At 49.3% G+C, this 21032-nt stretch overlaps 1 protein-coding gene across 1 annotated transcript in view; it reads left to right on the top strand.

The window, feature by feature from the left end:
- Positions 1 to 21032, top strand: part of FBN3 (fibrillin 3) — a 95437-nt gene that overhangs the window by 50362 nt on the left and 24043 nt on the right. Inside the window, exons 37-54 of the mRNA XM_017880040.1 lie at positions 1196 to 1321; positions 3743 to 3868; positions 4556 to 4705; positions 6716 to 6787; positions 10204 to 10329; positions 10612 to 10737; positions 11051 to 11176; positions 11540 to 11656; positions 12112 to 12240; positions 13050 to 13169; positions 15377 to 15502; positions 16734 to 16886; positions 17028 to 17093; positions 17317 to 17442; positions 18820 to 18939; positions 19053 to 19175; positions 19780 to 19914; positions 20609 to 20734. Coding sequence (XP_017735529.1) covers positions 1196 to 1321; positions 3743 to 3868; positions 4556 to 4705; positions 6716 to 6787; positions 10204 to 10329; positions 10612 to 10737; positions 11051 to 11176; positions 11540 to 11656; positions 12112 to 12240; positions 13050 to 13169; positions 15377 to 15502; positions 16734 to 16886; positions 17028 to 17093; positions 17317 to 17442; positions 18820 to 18939; positions 19053 to 19175; positions 19780 to 19914; positions 20609 to 20734 — 2193 coding nt within the window. The remainder of the gene's footprint in view (positions 1 to 1195; positions 1322 to 3742; positions 3869 to 4555; positions 4706 to 6715; positions 6788 to 10203; positions 10330 to 10611; positions 10738 to 11050; positions 11177 to 11539; positions 11657 to 12111; positions 12241 to 13049; positions 13170 to 15376; positions 15503 to 16733; positions 16887 to 17027; positions 17094 to 17316; positions 17443 to 18819; positions 18940 to 19052; positions 19176 to 19779; positions 19915 to 20608; positions 20735 to 21032) is intronic.

Raw genomic sequence — 21032 nt, forward strand, 5'->3', positions numbered from 1 at the left:
CCGTCCATCCATCCATCCATCCATCCATCCATCCATCCTTCCACCTGACCATCCATCCATTCATCCATCCTTCCACTCATCCTTCCATCCATTCATCCTTCTACCCATCCAACCTCCTCCATCTACCCATTCATCTATCCTTCCTTCCATCCTTGCATCCAACTATCCTTTATCTACCCATTCATCCATCCTTCCATTCGTCCATCCTTCCATCCATCCCTCCATCCTTCCATCCAGCCATGCTCCATCCACCCATTCATCACTCATCCCTCTGCTATCCTTGTATGCATCCATTCACCCATCCATCCATCCCCATCCTTCATCTAGCCCCCATTCATCCATCCATTAACCTATTTCCCACTCTTTCATCCATCCATCTCCCACCCACCTATCTCTCATTCTTCTATCCATCTACTCACCCATTCATCTATCCCCCATTCACCCATCCATCCTCAATACATCCATCTATCCACTCATCCATCCACCCATTTCCCATCCACCTATTCTATTCCCCCCATTCATCCACCCTTCCATCCATCTTCTATATCCCATCTGTTTATCCATTCATCCCCCATCCATCCATCCATCCATCCATCCATCCATCCATCCATCCACTTATCCACCCATTCACTCTTTTGTCTATCTACTCACCTATCCATCCACCTTCCTATCTATCCACCTTCCTACCCATCCACCTTCCTAACCATCCACCTTCCTATCCATCCACCTTCCTACCCATCCACCTTGCTATCTATCCACTCACTCATCATCTCATTCATTGACCCACTTGCTTATTTACGCATTCACTGTTTTCATATCCATGCATCCATCTGCTCATCCATCCATTCATCCATCCTCCCATCCATCCTTTTGTTAGGGAGTGACGAGGTTGGAGAAGACTATCTATTCTCCATCTAGAGGAAGAAAACTATCTAGTTCTCTATCTAGAGGAAGCTATGTGGTGGATGGGAGAATGGGCTAACAGATGAAGGGAATGGAGTTGAATTTAGGGTAACATTAACTCAAGAGAGTCTGTGTCCAGCCGTCAAGATAGACCCTTCGAATGTCTATCAGTCATGGACAGCTCTTGGGGATCCTCGAGAAGGCCCTGGAAAACCCAGAGCTTACCGCGGGTGCCCCTTAAGTCCTCTGCATGGGTTTAGCTCCCAAATGTGGCTTCCTTACTTTCTGACAGACATCGACGAGTGCCAAGAGCTGCCAGGGCTGTGTCAGGGGGGTGACTGTGTCAACACCTTTGGCAGTTTCCAGTGTGAGTGCCCACCTGGCTACCACCTCAGTGAGCACACCCGCATCTGTGAGGGTGAGCATGGACTCTCTTCGGGGTGGATCAGGCTCTTCCGCTCTCTGCCTGCCTTCGTGCCCTGCCAAGCCTCACAAGGGTTGAGGAGGGAAGGCCTCATAGAAAGACTTCTGCCCCCTGCCTCCTCTTTTGTCATGATCTGTCAGTTCCCTCTTGCTGCTTTTAAGATGTTCATGGCCGCTGTGGATCTGTGGCGTGGGGGATGGTAGGCAGGCCCTTAAAAACGCCGCAACCCTCCCTTACGAAGTACAGCAGCTTCTTTCTTCACCGTTTCTTTGTCTGGGTGTTGTAAGCTTTGACTGCATTCCAGAGTTCTGCAAAAGTTGATTTTTATCTGTTTCGCCAGCTCAATAGTTGCTTTTGTGGAGGAATGGAGCCCTGGAGTTCCCTACTCTGCTATTTTTGGTGACATCACTCTTAGCATGCTAATATTCCACCACCTATTTTTGCCTGCTAGCTAAGAATACTTTTTTACACTTTTTTCAGCGGTTGAAAAAAACAAAAGAAGAATAACATTTTGTGACACATGAAAATTATATGAAATTCAAGGCTGGGTGCGTGGCAGCTCACACTGGTAATCCCAGTGCTTTGGGAGGCTGAAGTGGGAGGATTGCTTGAGGCCAGGAGTTCAAGACAAACCTGGGCAACCTGGCAAGACCTTGTCTCTACAACAAATTAAAAAGTTAGCCAGGTGTGGTGACTCATGCCTGTAATCCCAGCTACTTGGGAGGCTGAGGCAGGAGGATCATGTGAGTCTCGAAAGTTGAGGCTGTAGTGAGCTGTGATTGTGCCACTGCACTCTAGCCTGGGTGACAGAACAAGACCCTGTCTTTTAAAAAAAAAAAAAAAAAGTGTGGGCACTGTGTCTCACGCTTGTAATCCCAGCACTTTGGGAGGCCATGGTGGGCAGATCACAAGGTCAGGAGTTCGAGACCAGCCTGGCCAACATAGTGAAACCCCATCTCTACTAAAAATACAAAAATTAGCTGCGCATGGTGGCTCACGCCTATAGTCCCAGCTACTCGGGAGGCTGAGGCAGGAGAATCACCTGAACCTTGGAGGCAGAGGTTGCGGTGAGCCGAGATGAGGCCATTGCACTCCAGCCTGGGCAACAGAGTGAGACTCTGTCTGAAAAAAAAAAAGGAAAGAGAGAGAGAGGAAGGAAGGGAGGGAGGGAGGGAGGGAGGGAGGGAGGAAGGAAGGGAGAAAGTTGTATAAAATTCAGATTTCAGGGGTCCATAAAGGGGTCCATAAATAAAATTTCCTTGGAGCACAACCAGTGCCACAGTGTGTTTGCATATTGTTTGTGTCTGCTTTCTTACTACACTGGCAGATTGAATAATCATGACACACTGTAGTTTGGTCTGCAAAACCAAAACGATCTGGCCCTTTACAGAAAAAGCTTACTGCTCCTGGACTAGAGTAATGATCAGATTGAGAATCAATTTTTTTTCCCCAAGAATACTTTATCCATAAGGTTCTTGATTCCTATCATATCATATTAGGAAGACATGGATGATCCATTCTTGGTGATTATAAAACTGACTCGTGAACTCAGGTCATTTTGTTCCTAATAGAAGCAGAATCATCATCAATTTTATTTTTATGAATTTCTTTTTTTTTTTTTAGAGCCAGTGTCTCACTCTGTTGTCCAGGCTGGAGTGCAGTGTTGTAATCACAGCTCACTGTAGCCTTGACCTCCTGGACTCAGGTGATCCTCCCACCTCTGCCTCTCAAGTAGCTGGGACCACAGGTGTGTGCCACCATGCCCAGCTAAATTTTCATTTTTTGTAGAAATGGGACCTCACTATGTTGCCCAGGCTTGTCTCAAACTCTTAGCCTCAAATGATCCTCCTGCCTTGGCCTCCCAAAACAGGGATGATAAGCATGAGCAACTGCATCCAGCTTGTAAACTTTTTTTTTGTTTTTCCCTTAACATCATGTTGTTTTTGTTTGTTTGTGGGTTTTTGTTTCTTTGTTTTTTAGAGCCAGGATCTCATTCTGCACCCAGGCTGGAATGCAGAGGTGTGATCACGGCTCACTGCAACCTTAGCTTCCTGGACTCAAGTGATGCTCCCAAGTGGCTGGGACTGCAGGCATGCACCACCATGCCCAGCTAATTTTTTAAAATTTTTAGTAGAGATGGGGTCTTGTTATGTTGCCCAGACTGGTCTCGAACTCTGAGCTGAAATGATCCTCCCATCTCAGCGTCACAAAGTGCTCAGATTACAGACATGAACCACCATGCCCAGCCCATATTACAGTTTTCTTCATCACTAAGATGTGTGTGCATTTTAGGCTGATTTTGAAACCAAACTTAGGTCCCTAGTGAAGTGGCCTTGCTGGGTCTCTGGAGGGGAGTTATTCAGACAATTCCTGGATGCTGCCCACTGTTCCCTTCCACTCCTCCTTTCCCTGCAGATATTGACGAATGCTCCACACACTCGGGCATCTGTGGCCCTGGCACCTGCTACAACACCCTGGGAAACTACACCTGTGTCTGCCCTGCAGAGTACCTCCAAGTCAATGGTGGCAACAACTGCATGGGTAAGAAGCATGATGACCTAGGGAAATGGCAGTCACAGAAGCAGCACCTGGGCATGGGAGGAACTGCTGGGAGCCTTCAAGCCTATGGACAGGGAGGGTAAGCATATATGAAGTGCTGATATGTGGCAGCAAACAAAACCGCAGGATTCAGGAGCCCAGAGCTGCCATGAACAGTTGCTTAGGTTGTGCGCTGCTCAAAAAAGGCTGAAAAAAATGAATGGATCCCCCAAGTGTGTTGGAGGAGAGACATCAAGCCAATCAAGCCAGCCAGTAATCCCCCCCCCTTTTTTTTTTGAGATAGAGTCTCGCTGTGTTGCCCCAGCTGGAGTGCAGTGGCACAGTCTCAGCTCACTACAACCTCCACCTCTGAGGTTCAAGCGATTCTCCTGCCTCAGCCTCCCAAGTAACTGGGATTACAGGTGTGTGCCACCACACCCAGCTAGTTTTTGTATTTTTAGCAGAGACAGGGCTTCGCCATGTTGGCCAGGCTGGTCTCGAACTCCTGACCTCAAATGATCTGCCCGCCTCAGCCTCCCAAAGTTCTGGGATTACAGGCGTGAGCCACTGTGGCTGGCCAAGCCAGTAATCTTCAAATGAATGAGTTAACAAGTTCCCATCTCTTTGGCTACCTCTTCCACTGATTTAGGTGACCCTTACCCAAATTCTTCTCCTTTATGCCAACTACAGATATGAGGAAGAGTGTCTGCTTCCGGCACTATAACGGCACATGTCAAAATGAGCTGGCCTTCAACGTGACCCGAAAAATGTGTTGCTGCTCCTACAACATTGGCCAGGCCTGGAATAGACCCTGTGAGGCCTGCCCCACTCCCACCAGCCGTGAGTAACCCTCCTCAACCTTCTTCCCAGCCTGGCCCCTCGTAGCATAATGGTTAAGAAAACACAGTGCCCTTAGGGCTCTTAGATTAATTCTCCTTGTTCTGATGAGAGTCAGAGAGTTGAAGTTCTGTCCCTCTATTAGTTCATTCTCATACTGCTGTGAAGAAATCCTGGATACTGGGTAATTTATTTATTTATTTATTTATTTATTTATTTATTTATTATATTTTATTTTTTTTTGAGCGGAGCTCACTCTGTCACCCAGGACTGGAAGTGCAGTGGCCAGATCTCAGCTCACTGCAATGCTCCGCTCCCGGGTTCACGCCCATTCTCACTGACTCAGTCCTCCCGAGTACGCTGGGACTACAGGCCGCCGCCACCTCGGCCGGCTAGTTTTTTGTCTTTTTTTTAGTAGAGAGGGGTTCACGTGTTAGCCAGGACTGGTCTCGATCTCCTGACCTCGTGATCCGCCCGGTCTCGGCTCCCAAAAGTCTGGGACTTACAGGCTTGAGCCACCGCGGCCCGGCCGGATACTGGTATTCTATAAGAAAAGAGGTTTGGCTGGGCGTGGTGGCTCACGCCTATAATCCCAACAGTTTGGGAGGCCAAGGCGGGTGGATCACTCAAGGTCAGGCATTCGAGACCAGCCTGGCCAACATGGTGAAACCCTGTCTCTACTAAAAATACAAAAAAAAAAAAAAATTATCTGGGCGTGGTGATGCAGGCCCACAATCCCCGCTACTCGGGAGGCTGAGGCAAGAGAATTGCTTGAACCTGGGAGGTGGGGGTTGCAGTGAGCCGCTATCACACCACTGCACTCCAGCCTGGGTGACAGAGCAAGACTCCATCTCAGAACAGAAAAAAAAAAAAAAGGAGGTTTAAAGGACTCACAGTTCCACATGGCTGGGAAGGCCTCACAATCATGGCAGAAGGTGAAGGAGGAGCAAAAGCATGTCTTACATGGTGGCAGGCAAGAAAGCGCGTGCAGGGGAACTGCCCTTTATAAAACTATCAGATCTCACGAGACTCATTCACTATCACGAGAATAGCATGGGAAAGACCCGCCCCCATGACTCAATTACCTCCCACCAGGTCCCTCCCATGATATGTGGGGATATGGGAGCTACAGTTCAGGTTGAGATTTAGGTAGGGACGCAGCCAAACTGTGTCAGTTCCCATGTATGGAAGGCAATACTTTAAAGTGAGCAAGGCAGCTTTTCTTCCATTTTGCAGATTTCGAGAATTCAGGATGGATCAATGGAGTCTTTCTTGATAATTCACAGGAGTAGCTGGGGGTGGGATAGGGTGGGAGGGGGTCGGTAAATGTCCCAGGCTAGGGAGGAAAGCACAGCTGGTTAGAGAGACCATAGACCTCCTGGGCTGGGGAAGGGGCAGACCTGGAGAAACTCAGAGCCAAGATTGGGACCCTGATGGGAACATCGGTCAGGATGAGGGAAGGTGTTTTAGGCAGGGGCACAACAGGAGCCAAGGCCTGGAGGCATGACTGAACAGAGTGTATTGACAGCAGGAATGAGTCCTGTTGGAATGATCTAGCTGCCAGCCCAGGCACCAGGAAGAGCTGCAGGAATGGGGCAGTGATGGGAAGGGGGCTTCTAGGGCTTTACAGCCATATTCATTCCCCAGAGCTGCTACAAAACATTACTGCAAACTAGGTGGCTTTAAAAACCAGACATTGCGGCTCATGCCTGTAATCCCAGCTACTTAGGAGCTAAAGTGGGAGGGTCACCTGAGCCTGGGAGGTTGAGGCTGCAGTGAGCCGTGATTGCACCGATGCACTCCAGCCTGGGTGACAGAGTGAGACTTTGTCTCAAAAAAATTAAATTATATTAAATTAAATAAGTGGAAGGAGGGAAAGGGTGGGGAGAGCAAAAAAAGTTCAAGGTGGCCAGTTGAGGGCTGGGCTCCAGGGTTGAGGTGTCCCCTCCAGATAGGGAGCAGGTTAGGGTCAGACCTGCAGCCCCAGACTCAACTTTGTTCCCCTTTGCGCAGCTGACTACCAGATTCTATGCGGAAACCAGGCCCCGGGATTCCTCATTGACATCCACACGCGGAAGCCCCTTGGTGAGTGAGCAGTTCCTGCTCTATCCCTGGGTACCCATCCACCTGGGTCTGCTTCTTCCCACCCCTCCCCTCCCCTACAGCTCTTTTCCTTACATCCATTCCTCCATCCTCCCCTCTTCCTCCTCCCACACACCTCCAACTCCCCAGGAATCCTGCCCTCAAAAACACTATTTTTTTTTTTTTAAAGAATGACACTTTAAAATTTTTATTAAACTGTTATCCATTTTTTAAAATGATGGTTAAATATATGCAACATAAAATTTACCTTTCGAGCCATGCGCGGTGGCTCATGCCTGTAATACCAGCACTTTGGGAGGCCAAGGTGGGTGGATCAGGAGTTCGAGACCAGCCTAGCCAACATGGTGAAACTCTGTCTCTACTAAAAATACAGAAATTAGCTGGGCGTGGTGGTGCGTGCCTATAATCCCAGCTACTCGGGAGGCTGAGGCATGAGACTCGCTTGAACCCGGGAGGCAAAGATTGCAGTGAGCCGAGATCTCACTGCACTCCAGCCTGAGGGATAGAGTGAGACTTTTTTTTTTTGTCTCTGGAAAAATACCATTTGAACCATTTTTAAGTGTGCACTTCAGTGGCATTAAGTACACTTGCATTGTTTTGCAACTATCACCATCGTCATCTCTAGAACTTTCTCATTTCCTCCCACTGAAACTCTGTCCCCATGAAACTCTCACTCCCCATCCCCCTCAGTCCCTGGAACCCACCACTCTACTTTCTGACTCTGTGAATCTGACAGTTCTAGGGACTTCCTGTGAGTGGAACCACATAGGATCTGTCCTTTTGTGTCAGGCTTATTTCACTGAGCATGATGTCCTCAAGGTGCATCTGTGTTGCAGTTTGTGTCAAATTGCTCCCCGCCCCCTTTTTTTTTTTTTTGAGATGGAGTTTTGCTCTTGTTGCCCAGGCTGGTGTGCAATGGCACGATCTCAACTCACTGCAACCTCCACCTCCTGGGTTCAGGTGATTCTCCTGCCTCAGCCTACTGAGTAGCTGAGATTACAGGCACCTGCTACCATGCCCGGGTAATTTTTGTATTTTAATAGAGGCAGGGTTTCACCATGTTGGTCAGGCTGGTCTTGAACTCTTGACCTCAGGTGATCCACCCACTTCAGCCTCCCAAAGTGCTGGGATTACAAGTGTGAGCCACTGCGCCTGGCCAGAATGCTCCCTTTTTAAGTTTAACAAGATATTGCATAATTTAACACCTACATGCCAAATTTCAACCATGCAGTATTTAACTGATAAGCCCATTTTCATTTGTTTTAATCCTCTGAATATATTCTTCTTATTTTTTTAAAAAATCAAACCATGGCAAATAAAACTCACTTCTCCTCCAGTCATCACCTCAACTCTGTCTCTTTTTTCCCTCTTTGGGCATTCTTATGCTTTATGGCTGCAATATTTCTTTCTAGTTTTTTCTTCCTTCATTACATAATAGGTCTCCCACTTAAAATATATGACGTTGGTTTCTGGGGCATTTTACATAAATTATGTAATGCTTGACATGTTGGTTACAACTTGCTTTTTTCTTTTCTTTTTTTTTTTTTTTTTTTTTGAGAGGGAGTCTCGCTCTGCCGCCCGGGCTGGAGTGCAGTGGCCGGATCTCAGCTCACTTCAGCTCACTGCAAGCTCCGCCTCCCAGTTTCCCGCCATCTCCTGCCTCAGCCTCCCGAGTAGCTGGGACTACAGGCGCCCACCACCACGCCCGGCTAGTTTTTTGTATTTTTTAGTAGAGACGGGGTTTCACCGTGTTAGCCAGGATAGTCTCGATCTCCTAACCTCGTGATCCGCCCGTCTCGGCCTCCCAAAGTGCTGGGATTACAGGCTTGAGCCACCGCGCCCGGCCACAACTTGCTTTTTTCATCCAAATTGTGTCTTGAGGAACTGGCCAGGTTATTATCTGCCATGCAGCCTCTCTCTTTGCCCTGCCTAGAAGTGTTTCATGGTGCAGATACATCCCAGGTTCCCCACTGATGGACACTTAGGTTGTTTCCAGTCCCCCACTGATGGACACTTAGGTTGTTTCAGATCCCCTTTTGATGGACACTTGGGTTGTTTCCAGTCGCCTATTGATAGACAGGTGGATTGTTTCCAGTGCCCTATGGAGGGACACTTATATTGTTTATAACAATTTTATTGAGATATAATTCACATACCACACACTTCACCCATTTAAAGTGTCCTATTTAGTGGTTTTGAATACATTCACAGAGTTATGCACCCATCACCTCAATCTAAGTTTGGAACTCATTTTCATCACACAAAAATAACATTTTCATCACAGTCCCCCGTTGATGGACGTTTAGTTTGTTTCCAGTCCCCCTTTGATGGATATTTATGTTATTTCCAGTCCCCTATTGGTGGGCACTTAGGTTGTTCCCAGTCCCCCATTGATGGACACTTAGGTTGTTTCCTGTCCCCCATTAATGGACATTTAGTTTGTTTCCAGTCCCGCACTGATGTACACTTAGATTGTTTTCAGTCCCCCACTGATGGACACTTAGATTGTTTTCAGTCCCCCATTGATGGACACTTAGGTTCTTTCAAGTTCCCTTTTGATGGACACTTAGGTTCTTTCAAGTTCCCTTTTGATGGACACTTAGGTTGTTTCCAGTCCCCTACTGATAGACATTTACATTGTTTATATGTAACAGCTTTATTGAGATATAATTCACATACCACACACTTCACCCATTTAAAGTGTCCTATTCAGTGGTTTTAAGTATATTCACAGTGTTACACAACCATCACCTCAATCTAAGTTTAAAACATTTTCATCACACAAAAGTAAACCCTATGCCTATTAGCAGTCACTCCCTTTACCCCCTCCCTTCTGCCCCTGGCAACCACAAATCGACTTTCTGTCTCTATTGATTTGCTATTTCTGGACATTTCCTTTAAATGGAGTCATGCAATATTGTTCTTGTGTGTCTGGCTTCTCTTAGAATAATTATTTTAGGTTTCAACCACATTGTCACATGTTACAGAGCTTTATTCCTTAATAAGGCTGAAGAATATTCCATGGTACAGACATCCTGTATTTTGCTCTGCATTCATCAATTGATGTTTCCAGTTTCTTGCTAAATAGCATCTCATACCGCTATCCTGCTTATGCTTAAGGCTGTTTCTTTCCAGCAAGGTTGCTGGGTCACAGGAAATATGCATTTTTAGTTGAGAAAAACACACACTCGCTCTCTGCTCTTCTCTTTCCTCCCACATCCTGATCTCTTTCTGGTGTGAGTGGATGTATTTTGGCCACAGCAAGATTTTTTTGAGTGTGTGCTAGTTTGTGGCCACAACATCCTCAACCAGACTGCAGGGCTAGTGGGTCCCTTCGCTTAGGGTCACTGGAAGTCCCAGGGAGCTGGGCTGCCCCTAATGGCAGATGCCCTCTGCAGACATTGATGAGTGTGGGGAGATCCCCGCCATCTGTGCCAGTGGTGTCTGCATCAACCAGATGGGGAGCTTCCGCTGCGAGTGCCCCACAGGCTTCAACTACAACAGCATCCTGCTGGCTTGTGAAGGTGCCACCTCTCCCTGTTCCCAGCCCTGGGGTCTGGGTGGGATGCATGTCTGCTACTGTGCAATCTGGAAAAGTAACTAAAACTCTGTAAGCTTCCATTTCTGCATCTGTATAATGGGCTAACACCTTTCCAAGGGCCTCCATCTCATATAACCACCCTCACTCCAGCTCTGGCTGCTTCCAGAGAGACCACCTGTTCCGAAGCATTGGACTGGGTTTCAGGTTTGATTCTGTCAGGATGGGCTTCTCTGTCACCCCCACCTCATTTGCTGTATTTGCCCAGATGTCGATGAGTGTGGCAGCAGGGAGAGTCCCTGCCAGCAGAATGCCGACTGCATCAACATCCCTGGCAGCTACCGCTGCAAGTGCACCCGAGGGTACAAACTGTCGCCAGGCGGGGCTTGTGTGGGTGAGCAGGATCTCTGGGAGGAGGTGAGGGAGCTGGGCTCTGTTGCCCACGGGGACTTAGATGGGGTATGGCTCTGTCCAGGTCTTTCTCCTTATCTATACTATTAGAGGGATCGGGGATGTATTGAGAGTATCTGTTAATAGGATGTGATGGAAGTGACAGCTCAGGTCAATGCTGACAGCCTGACGCCCCTGGTGGAAGTTTGAGTGGGGAACTTCAAGGCAGGCTCTGGCTTCTCCATTGCAGTAGGGAGAGCTCAGGCAAATACTGTGTGGTAGGGGCCCTGGGGACACCATGCTGTCTGCACCTCCAGGACGGAATGAGTGTCGGGAGATCCCGAATGTCTGTAGCCATGGCGACTGCATGGACACAGAAGGCAGCTACATGTGTCTGTGTCACCGTGGATTCCAGGCCTCTGCAGACCACACCCTGTGCATGGGTGAGACCTTCATCTTCCCCCTCCTTTCAAGTCAGGCTGCCGGGGGTCTACACCTCCCCTGGGATGGAAGTGGTGTTTCTGTCCATCCTAGTTCACAGACAGATCCAAGTTTGGGTCCTGACATTAAGATCTTGGGTAAATGGCTGATCTGCCTCCTTGTGCCTCAATTTTCCCATTTGTAAAATGGGGGTGATAGATCACACCAGGAGTACTTCCCAGCCATCACCCCCAGGGGTCACTGTCCAGTCATCTAGGCAGGGCTAGGTGCAGGGGAGGACCGCTAGGTCCAGCTGGCCTCTCACTCCCTAAGTCCCCCAATGCCCTGGGTGAGCTGGGCTGGGCTCTCAGGCTTTGCTTCTGCAGACATTGATGAGTGTGACCAGCAGCCTTGTGGAAATGGGACCTGCAAGAACATCATCGGCTCCTACAACTGCCTCTGCTTCCCTGGCTTTGTGGTGACACACAATGGGGATTGTGTGGGTGAGTCGGCTCAGTTGGCAGGCTGGCCACAAAGTAGGTTCTCAGAATCTAAGGAAGTGAATCTAGAAATTGACCACAGAAAGATGCCCAGAAAGTCCCCAAATATTTAGAAATTAAATAACATACTCCTAAATAATCCATAAGTCAAATAAATCATAAGAAAAATTAGAAAATATTTTGAAGTAAAAGAAAATGAAAATGAAAGCATAACATATGAAAATACATAGGATGCAGCTAAGGGAGCACTTAGAGGCAAATTCATAGCATTACATGATTATATTAGAAAATATCAGCAACTACCTCGTAAGATAGGTGGAAGGTTAATACACACAGTCTATACATGAGTGCTCAAGTTGAAGCCAATGCTATCAACTTAGTTGCAGACAGAAGTACAAGGAAGGCTTGATCCCTTCAAGTTTTGTGGGTGACCTGGCCTGCCTATCTCCCCTCTACAGATTTTGACGAGTGTACTACCCTGGTGGGGCAGGTGTGCCGATTTGGCCATTGCCTCAACACAGCTGGTTCCTTCCACTGCCTCTGCCAGGATGGCTTTGAGCTCACAACTGATGGGAAGAATTGTGTGGGTGAGTCTGCCTATGGTGCTTGGAGGCATCTCAACCAGCCCCTGCTCCATGTACACCACAGTTTGGTATTTCTGGGTGAGCACAGATCCATGTACTACCCAAGCATTTATTTTAAGCTTTAAAAAAATAATAGCCAGCACTTTGGGAGGCTGAGGTGGAAGCATTGCTTGAGGCCAGGAGTTTGAGACTAGCCTTGGCAACGTAGTGAGCCCTCGTCTCTACAAAGAAATTAAAATTAGCCAGGAGTGGTGGCTATTGCCTGTAGTCCTAGCTACTCGGGAGGCTGGGGCAGGAGAATCACTTGAGCCCAGGAGTTTGAGGCTGCAGTGAGCTATGATCACACCACTGCACTCCAGCCTGGGCAACAGGGAAAGATCCTATCTCAAAATAAATAAATAAAGTAAATAATTATAAAACCAGTACATCAAACCTATGTTTTTATGTATGGGATTTGAGGTGTAGGGTGAGGCTGTCTTGAAAATGTAAGTTTCCAGAAGCAAAGAATAGTAGAAGCGCTAAATGGATACCATGGAAGGAATCTGCTGGTGGCGCCAGATTAGGAATCTTGCTACCTCTTCCCACTGGACACCATCTGGCCCCCCCTATAACCCCACGAAAGTCAGATAATCCTTCCCCAGCTGTCCCTGTGGTCCTGAGTCTCAGTCCTTGCCCTGGAGCCAGAATTGCCACTGCGAGGGCTTGTCCTGCGGCCCTCGGTGATCACACAGTAATTGCAGGTGTTGGTCCCAGTCCCAGGTGAGCCCCCTGCATCCTGGCTGGCACAAGGACCCTCTTTCTTCTTTTCACAGACACCAATGAGTGCCTCAGCCTCGCAGGAACCTGCCTACCAGGCACCTGCCAGAACCTCGAGGGCTCCTTCCGTTGCATCTGTCCCTCTGGCTTCCAGGTGCAGAGTGACCACTGCATTGGTGAGTATCCAGCCCCAACTCCCATTTTTGGGACCAGGGAGTGCCTCTATTTCTCCATCCATAAAATGGGAATACCAGCTAGGGTTGTGACGAAGGTGGAGATGTACTCAACGCAGAGTCAAACACAGCTTCATAAACTATTATTGTCATTCTGATTGTTTCTGGACTTTGTGCTCAGAATTTTGTCTCTGGTGCCCACAGGCTTCCTCATGAATCCTATAAATTGACATGGGTGTGGGGGTCTCACCGTTTCTCAGTGCACCCAAATGTAGAGCTCCTCATTTGCTAACTGGTGATCAAGGACCAGTCTGGCCCAAGCTTCACTGTTGTAATCACCTATAGAGATGATTTCATGCAGTCTGGACTAACCAGTCTGACCTTATTTCGTTTGGTTCATTTATCCACTTGGGCTGGCCTCAGAGAGTGTGGGCTAACCTGGACCAACCTGGGCTGAGCAGATGAGCTACCTTGTTCACTGTAGTCTAACCTGGACCAGTCTGGCCTGAGCAGATGGGCTACCCTGGGTTAACCTGAACCAGTCTGGCCTGAACGCCTCTGATCTGGGCTTCCATCTAGGCTAGCCTTGTATAATCTGAACCAGTCTGGCCTGGTCTCTTCTGATCTACTCTTTTTTTTATTTTTTATTTTTTGAGACAGAGTCTCACTCTCAGCTCACTGCAACCTCCACCTCCCGGGTTCAAGAGATTCTCCTGCCTCAGCCTCCCAAGTAGCTGGGATTACAGGCGCTCATCACCACACCTGGCTAATTTTTGTATTTTTAGTAGAAACGGAGTTTCATCATGATGGCCAGGCTGGTCTCAACCTCCTGACCTCAAGTGATCCTCCCACCTTAGCCTCCCAAAATGCCGGGAATACAGGCATGAGTCACCACGCCCGGTCTATTCTGATCTATTCTATTTGGGATAGCTTAATACAACATGAGCTAACCCCATCCAGTGTAGGGTAAATATATCCAGTCTCAGTTAGCTTTGTGCAATTTTATTTTTTTTTTAAGGTTTTAAAATTTTTTTCTATTTTTTCTTATTTTAATCTCAACAGTTATGGGGGAACAGGTGGGTTTTGCTTACATGGATAAGTTCTTCAGTGGTGATTTCTGAGATTTTGGTGCACCTGTCATCTGAGTAGTATACAATGTACCCAGTATGTAGTCTTTTATCCCTCACCCCCCTCCCATCTTTCCCCGGGAGTCCCCAAAGTCCTTTATGTCATTATTATGCCTTTGCATCCTCATAGATTAGCTCCCACTTATAGGTGAGAACATACGATATTTGATTTTCCATTCCTGAGTTACTTCACTTAGAATAACGGCCTCTAGCCCCATCCAAGTTGCTGCAAAGAACATTATTTTGTCTTTTTTTTTTTTTTTTTTTTTGATGGAGTCTCGCTCTGTCACCCAGGCTGGAGTGCAGTAGCATGATCTCTGCTCACTGCAATATCCACCTCCCGGGTTCAAGCGATTCTTCTGCCTCACCCTCCTGGTAGCTGGGATTACAGGTGCGCACCACCACAACGCCCAGCTAAATTTGGCATTTTCAGTAGAGACTGGGGTTTCACCATGTTGGCCAGGCTGGTCTCCAGCTCCTGAACTCAAGTGATTCACCGACCTTGGCCTCCCAAAGTGCTGGGACTACAGGTGTGAGCCACTGCGCCTATTTTGTTCCATTTTGTGGCTGAGTAGTATTCCACGGTGTATTACATACCACATTTTCTTTATCTACTCATTGGTTGATGGGCATTTATAAACATGATGGTTCCATATTTCCGCGATTGTGAATTGTATTGCTATAAACATGCATGTGAATGTGTCCTTTTCATATGATGACTTATTTCCTTTGGGTAGATACCCAGTAGTAGGATTGCTGGGTTGAATGGTAGTTCTACTTTTAGTTCTTTAAGGAACCTCCACGCTGTTTTCCATAGAGGTTGTACTATGTGCAGTTTCAGTCTCTAATCATGAACTCTTCCTGACCATGACCTTTACTCTGGAGACACCTTCCGGGAAGGACCTACCTGCACACACAATGCTCACCTCGTGCTACAGCTCATACTGAGCTCTCAGGACCCCAGCCCCGCTGCAGCCCCTGGCTGGACCTGCACTCCATCTGCCCCTCCTCACAGCTGAGTCCTCTCCCCATTGGTGGAGGTCCTGCTTGCCCCCCACCCAGCTCTTGTCCCCGCCCTTCCAGACATCGACGAGTGCTCAGATGAGCCCAACCTCTGCCTCTTTGGCACCTGTAGCAACAGCCCTGGGAGCTTCCAGTGCCTCTGCCCACCTGGCTTTGTCCTCTCTGACAATGAGCACCGTTGCTTTGGTGAGTCTGCACAGGGCTTAGGGAAGAGGGTGGGAAGTGGGACGGGGAAGGGTCAGATTGCCCAGAAAAGAGGGCTGTGGTTTCTTGTATGACCCTACAGGAGCTTTGACCAGGCAGAGGTGTCTCTCTGCATTAGCAGGGTTATCCTAGCACCAGCAACCTCTTGGCTATAGAGGTCATGTCTATGGAGGGCTAACCTGGTCCATTTTGAGCTAGCCGGTGTGTGCTTCATTTAGGTTTTCCTTGTATTGGTCACATGACTGTAGGCTGTCAATGGGCTGGTTTTGTCCAGTTTGAGCTAGCCTAGACTGCTCTGGGCTGGCTCCATTTTAGCTGGGTTAGCCTCATCTACTGTGGGCTAACCTCACCCAGCTTGAGCCAGCCTGTTCTCTCACAGGTCAGGGGCAATAAGGGTGAGAGCAAAGCCTGCAGTTCACCTCAACGAATAATTGCTGTTCTGGGAGGTTGGGACCCCAGCCTGCTGGTGAGGACTTGATAGGCGTCCAGAGCCGAGGATTTGGGGTTTGGAGTCTGAATTCCAGGATCCTCGGGCTTTCTGGAATCAGTCATTTTGCCTCTCCAGGAAGGGGTTTTTGATCCAAGAGTAACCACCGAGTTTGATCTTTCTTCCTGGCATGAGAACACCCCAAAGCAATGAAGTGGGGTGCAATTCCAGCTGTCCCCTCAAAACTCCAGGGCAGGTTGGGGGCGGTGGCTCTTGCCTGTAATCCCAGCACTTTGGGAGGCTGAGGTAGGCTGATCACCTGAGGTCAGGAGTTTGAGACCAGCCTGGCCAATGTGGTGAAACACCATCTCTACTAAAAATACAAAAATTAGCTGGGTGTGGTGGCACATGCCTGTCATCCCAGCTACTTGGGAGGCGAGGCAGGAGAATCAATTGAACCTGGGAGGTAGAGGTTGCAGTGAGCCGAGATCATACAACTGCACTCCAGCCTGGACGACAGAGCAAGACTCCATCTGAAAAAAACAAAAACCAAAAAACAACCAACAACAACAACAATGAAAAACCCAGGGCAGATCCTCATTGGCCCAGAGTAGGTCACATGTCCATCCTCAAACCAATCACCATGACCAGGGACATGGCATGTTCTGATTGGCCACCGGCAGGATCAGCACAACCTATTCACCAGGACTGGGGTGCGGGAGGTCAGGGGGCAGGTGGGCACTGCCAGTGGCCCTCAATCAGGGTAATGGAGCCCCCACCCCACAGACACACGGAAGAGTTTCTGCTTCACCCGTTTTGAGGCTGGGAAGTGCTCGGTGCCCAAAGCTTTCAACACCACCAAGACCCGCTGCTGCTGCAGTAAGAGGCCTGGGGAGGGTTGGGGAGACCCCTGTGAGCTGTGTCCCCAGGAAGGCAGCGGTGAGTGCCCACCCCTGTCCAGCCTCCCCTGTCATGATGCGCCCTCACTTTCCTCTCTCATTCTTCCCTCATCCTTCCCTGCACACACCTGGGGGCTGCACCTGGGCCCTGACTCTGACTCCCCTCCCCTTCTCTGTCCAGCTGCCTTTCAGGAGCTCTGCCCCTTTGGCCACGGGGCAGTCCCAGGCCCGGATGACTCCCGAGAAGGTGAGCCTCTCACCCACCTGCTAAGAGCGCCTTCTGGGCCACCCAGATCCATCTCCGCACTGCCTGGGTCTCTGAGTCTCAGGCTCCCACTGAGAGCCCGAGTGGCCCTGGACCCTGCCAGCCTGGGGCTTGGGCTCTCATCCCCTTGGGGCCTTGAGTGTGGCCGGGGCTCTGGGGATTGCATGGTGACAGGAGCCATGTCTGCAACACCTGCCATCCGCAGACGTGAACGAGTGTGCAGAGAACCCTGGCGTCTGCACTAACGGCGTCTGTGTCAACACCGATGGATCTTTCCGCTGTGAGTGTCCCCTTGGCTACAGCCTGGACTTCACTGGCATCAACTGTGTGGGTGAGTGGCCAGCCCTACTCCAGCCCTGTCCCAGGCCCCTCCCAGGACAGGAAGGAACAGAGCAGGGCAGGGAAGACACTACCAGGCGGTGGATGAGATCCTGTCCTTACCCACTGCGTCTCTCCCCCATTTGCTTTTCCTCCCTCTGTACTTCACTCACTCATTCATTCGCTTACTCATTTTCTTGCTCATTCATTCACTCACTCACTTATTAATTTACTCACTCACTTATTCATTTACTGACTCGTTCATTCACTGACTCATTTATTCATTCACTTGCTCACTCATTCACTTCTCCATTTTCTCATTCACTTCTTCATTTTCTCATTCACTTCTTCATTTTCTCATTCATTCACTCATTTATTCACTCTTACTCCCTATTCACGCTACCAATTTCACTCACTCATTCACTCCTTTCTCACTCATTCCTTCACTTGCTCGTTCATTCACTTGTAATTCACTAACTCCTCATTCACTTACACCTCATCATTCATTCACTGCTCATTCATTTATTCATTTACTCACTTATTCACCATTCACTCATTGCTCCCTCACTTTATTCACTTGCCTAATTCACTCACTCATTCACTCCTTTGCCTCACCATCTTCACTTGTTCATCATCACTTGTTCATTCAATCACTCCCTCATTCATTCACACCTCATTTAGTCACTGGCTCATTCACTCACTCACTCATTCTCATTCACTCCTTTGCTCCCTCATTCATTCACTTGCTTATTTGTTCACTCATTCATTCATTCCTTCATTTGCCTCCTTGCTCACTCACCCATCCAATCACTCATTTATTCACTTACTCACTCATTCCTTTGCTCATTCATTCACGCTTTCACTCACCTATTCACTCATTCGTTTCCTCATTTGCCCCCTTGTTCATTCATTCACTTCCTTGCTGATTTCTCCATTCACTCACTCACTAATTCACCCACTCATTGACGCCTTTACTCACTCATTCCCTTATTCATTTAACCGTTCATTCACTTATTCATTTATATGTTTTATAGAGATGAAGTTTTTCTATGTTACCCAGGCTCTTTTCGAACTCCCAGACTCAAGAGACCCTCTTGCCTCAGTTTCAGTTACTGGTTTAATCACTCCTTCATTCACTGGTTCATTCATTCACTTATTGCTCATTAACTCACTCCCTTGCTCACTCATGCCTTGCCTTACCTGCCCACTTGCTCACACATTCACTCATTCATTCACTAAACACATACCACTTGCCTACCCCATAGCCAGACTAGAGGTGCATTTGATCTGACCCCATCCGATCTGTGGTGGTCAACAGGCAGGCAGATGGGATGCTATTGAGGATGGGGGACCCTCTGCAGGCATTGACCACCCCCTTACTCCCACCCAGACACAGACGAGTGCTCTGTCGGCCACCCCTGTGGGCAAGGCACATGCACCAACGTCATTGGAGGCTTCGAATGTGCCTGTGCTGACGGCTTTGAGCCTGGCCCGATGATGACCTGTGAGGGTACGACTCTGCTTGCCCAGGACCTGGGCCGTGTGACGGAGATGCCTGGGGGAGGGATTGGAGGTCCTGCCCACAGCCCCCCCCACAGCTGGCACCTCCACTGGCCTCCCCAGACATCGACGAATGCTCCCTGAACCCGCTGCTCTGTGCCTTCCGCTGCCACAATACCAAGGGCTCCTACCTGTGCACCTGCCCAGCTGGCTACACCCTGCGGGAGGATGGGGCCATGTGTCGAGGTAGGCCTGACCAACATGGTGAAACCCTGTCTCTACTGGAAATACAAAATCAGCTGGGTGTGGTGGCGCACGCTTGTAATCCCAGCTACTTGGGAGGCTGAGAGACAGGAGAATCGCTTGAACCTGGGAGTCGGAGGTTGCAGTGAGCCGAGATCATGCCACTGCACTCCAGCCTGGGCGACAAGAACAAAACTCCGTCTCAAAAAAAAAAAAAGAATCCTGCAATGCACACGGAACAGTCACCCACCACAGAGAACTTTCCTATCCCAAATTTCATAGTGTCAAGGGTGGGAGACCCAGGTCTGGGACTCAATGTCTCTGGGGCTGTTTCAGGGTCAGTGTTCCAGGGGCCATGAGGAGACTCACAGATCCTGACGTGGGCAGGGGATGCAAGCTTTGGGGGACAATTCCTGATTCCCTTAGCTTCTTGGAAGCTGGGGCTGGGCAGGAGCTGGGGGCTCCCTTCCTAGGAGGGATGGACACCTGACAGGGCCTGCAGGGAATTTACTCAGGTCCCACCAGGGCTGATGTAGGGTGGAATCCAGGTCCCCACAGCCATGGGGTGCCTGGCCTTGGCTGACCATCTGTCCCTGGTCATCTGAAGATGTGGACGAGTGTGCAGATGGTCAGCAGGACTGCCACGCCCGGGGCATGGAGTGCAAGAACCTCATCGGTACCTTCGTGTGCGTCTGTCCCCCAGGCATGCGGCCCCTGCCTGGCTCTGGGGAGGGCTGCACAGGTATGGGGGTATTGGAGCTTCAGGGGTGCAGGGAACCCCTTGTGGAAGCAAGAGGGTCGGACCAGGCACAGTGGCTCATAACTGTCATCCCAGCACTTTGGGAGGCTGAGGCGGGAGGATCGCTTGAGCCCAGGAATTTGAGGTTGCAATGAGTTAGGACAGTGCCACTACACTCCAGCCTGGGCAACAAAGCGAGACCCCATCTCCAAAAACAATAAAAGTAAAAATAAGGCCTGGCACGGTGGCTCACGCCTGTAATCCTAGCACTTTGGGAAACCAAAGCAGGTGGATCACCTGAGGTCAGGAGTTTAAGACCAGGCTGGCCAACATGGCAAAACCCCATCTCTACTAAAAATTTAAAAAAATAATAAATTAAAAAAAATTAGCTGAGCAAGGCGGTGGGCATCTTTAATCCCAGCTACTTGGGAAACTGAGGCAGGAGAATTGCTTGAACCCTGGAGGCGAAGGTTGCAGTGACCCGAGATCGTGCCATTGCATTCCAGCCTGGGTGATGGAGTGAGACTCTGTCTCAAAATAGAAAATAATAAAATAAAATAAATTAATAAAATTAAATTAAAATAAAAATAAGCAAGAGGGCCTGGGCAGACCCAAAGGGGCCCTTTGGGGCTGTGGAAGAGGCAGGTTGCCTGTGGCCTACCCCACACCCTGGTCTGCCTCATCCCTCCCATCTCAGATGACGATGAATGCCGTGCTCAGCCTGACCTCTGTGTCAATGGCCGCTGTGTCAACACCGAGGGCAGCTTCTGGTGCGACTGTGATGAGGGCTTCCAGCCCAGCCCCACCCGTACTGAGTGCCATGGTGAGTGTGGCTGGCCACGCACAATGGATGCCCCCACCTACCACGTGGCACCCACTGCCTGTCCCTCCCACTGCCTGTCCTCCCACTGCCTGTCCCCTCCACTGCCTGTCCCTCCCACTGCCTGTCCCCCTCACTGCCTGTCCCTCCCACTGTCTGTCCCCCCACACTACCTGGCCCTCCCAATGCCTGGCCCTCCCACTGCCTGTCCTTCCCACTGCCTGCCCCCCACTGCCTGTCCCCCCCACTGCCTGTTCCCCCCACTCTGTCCCCCCCACTGCCTGTTCCCCCCACTGCCTGT

This window comes from Rhinopithecus bieti, unplaced genomic scaffold (genome assembly GCF_001698545.2).
Source record: "Rhinopithecus bieti isolate Rb0 unplaced genomic scaffold, ASM169854v2 scaffold_10589, whole genome shotgun sequence".
Lineage (NCBI taxonomy): Eukaryota > Metazoa > Chordata > Mammalia > Primates > Cercopithecidae > Rhinopithecus > Rhinopithecus bieti.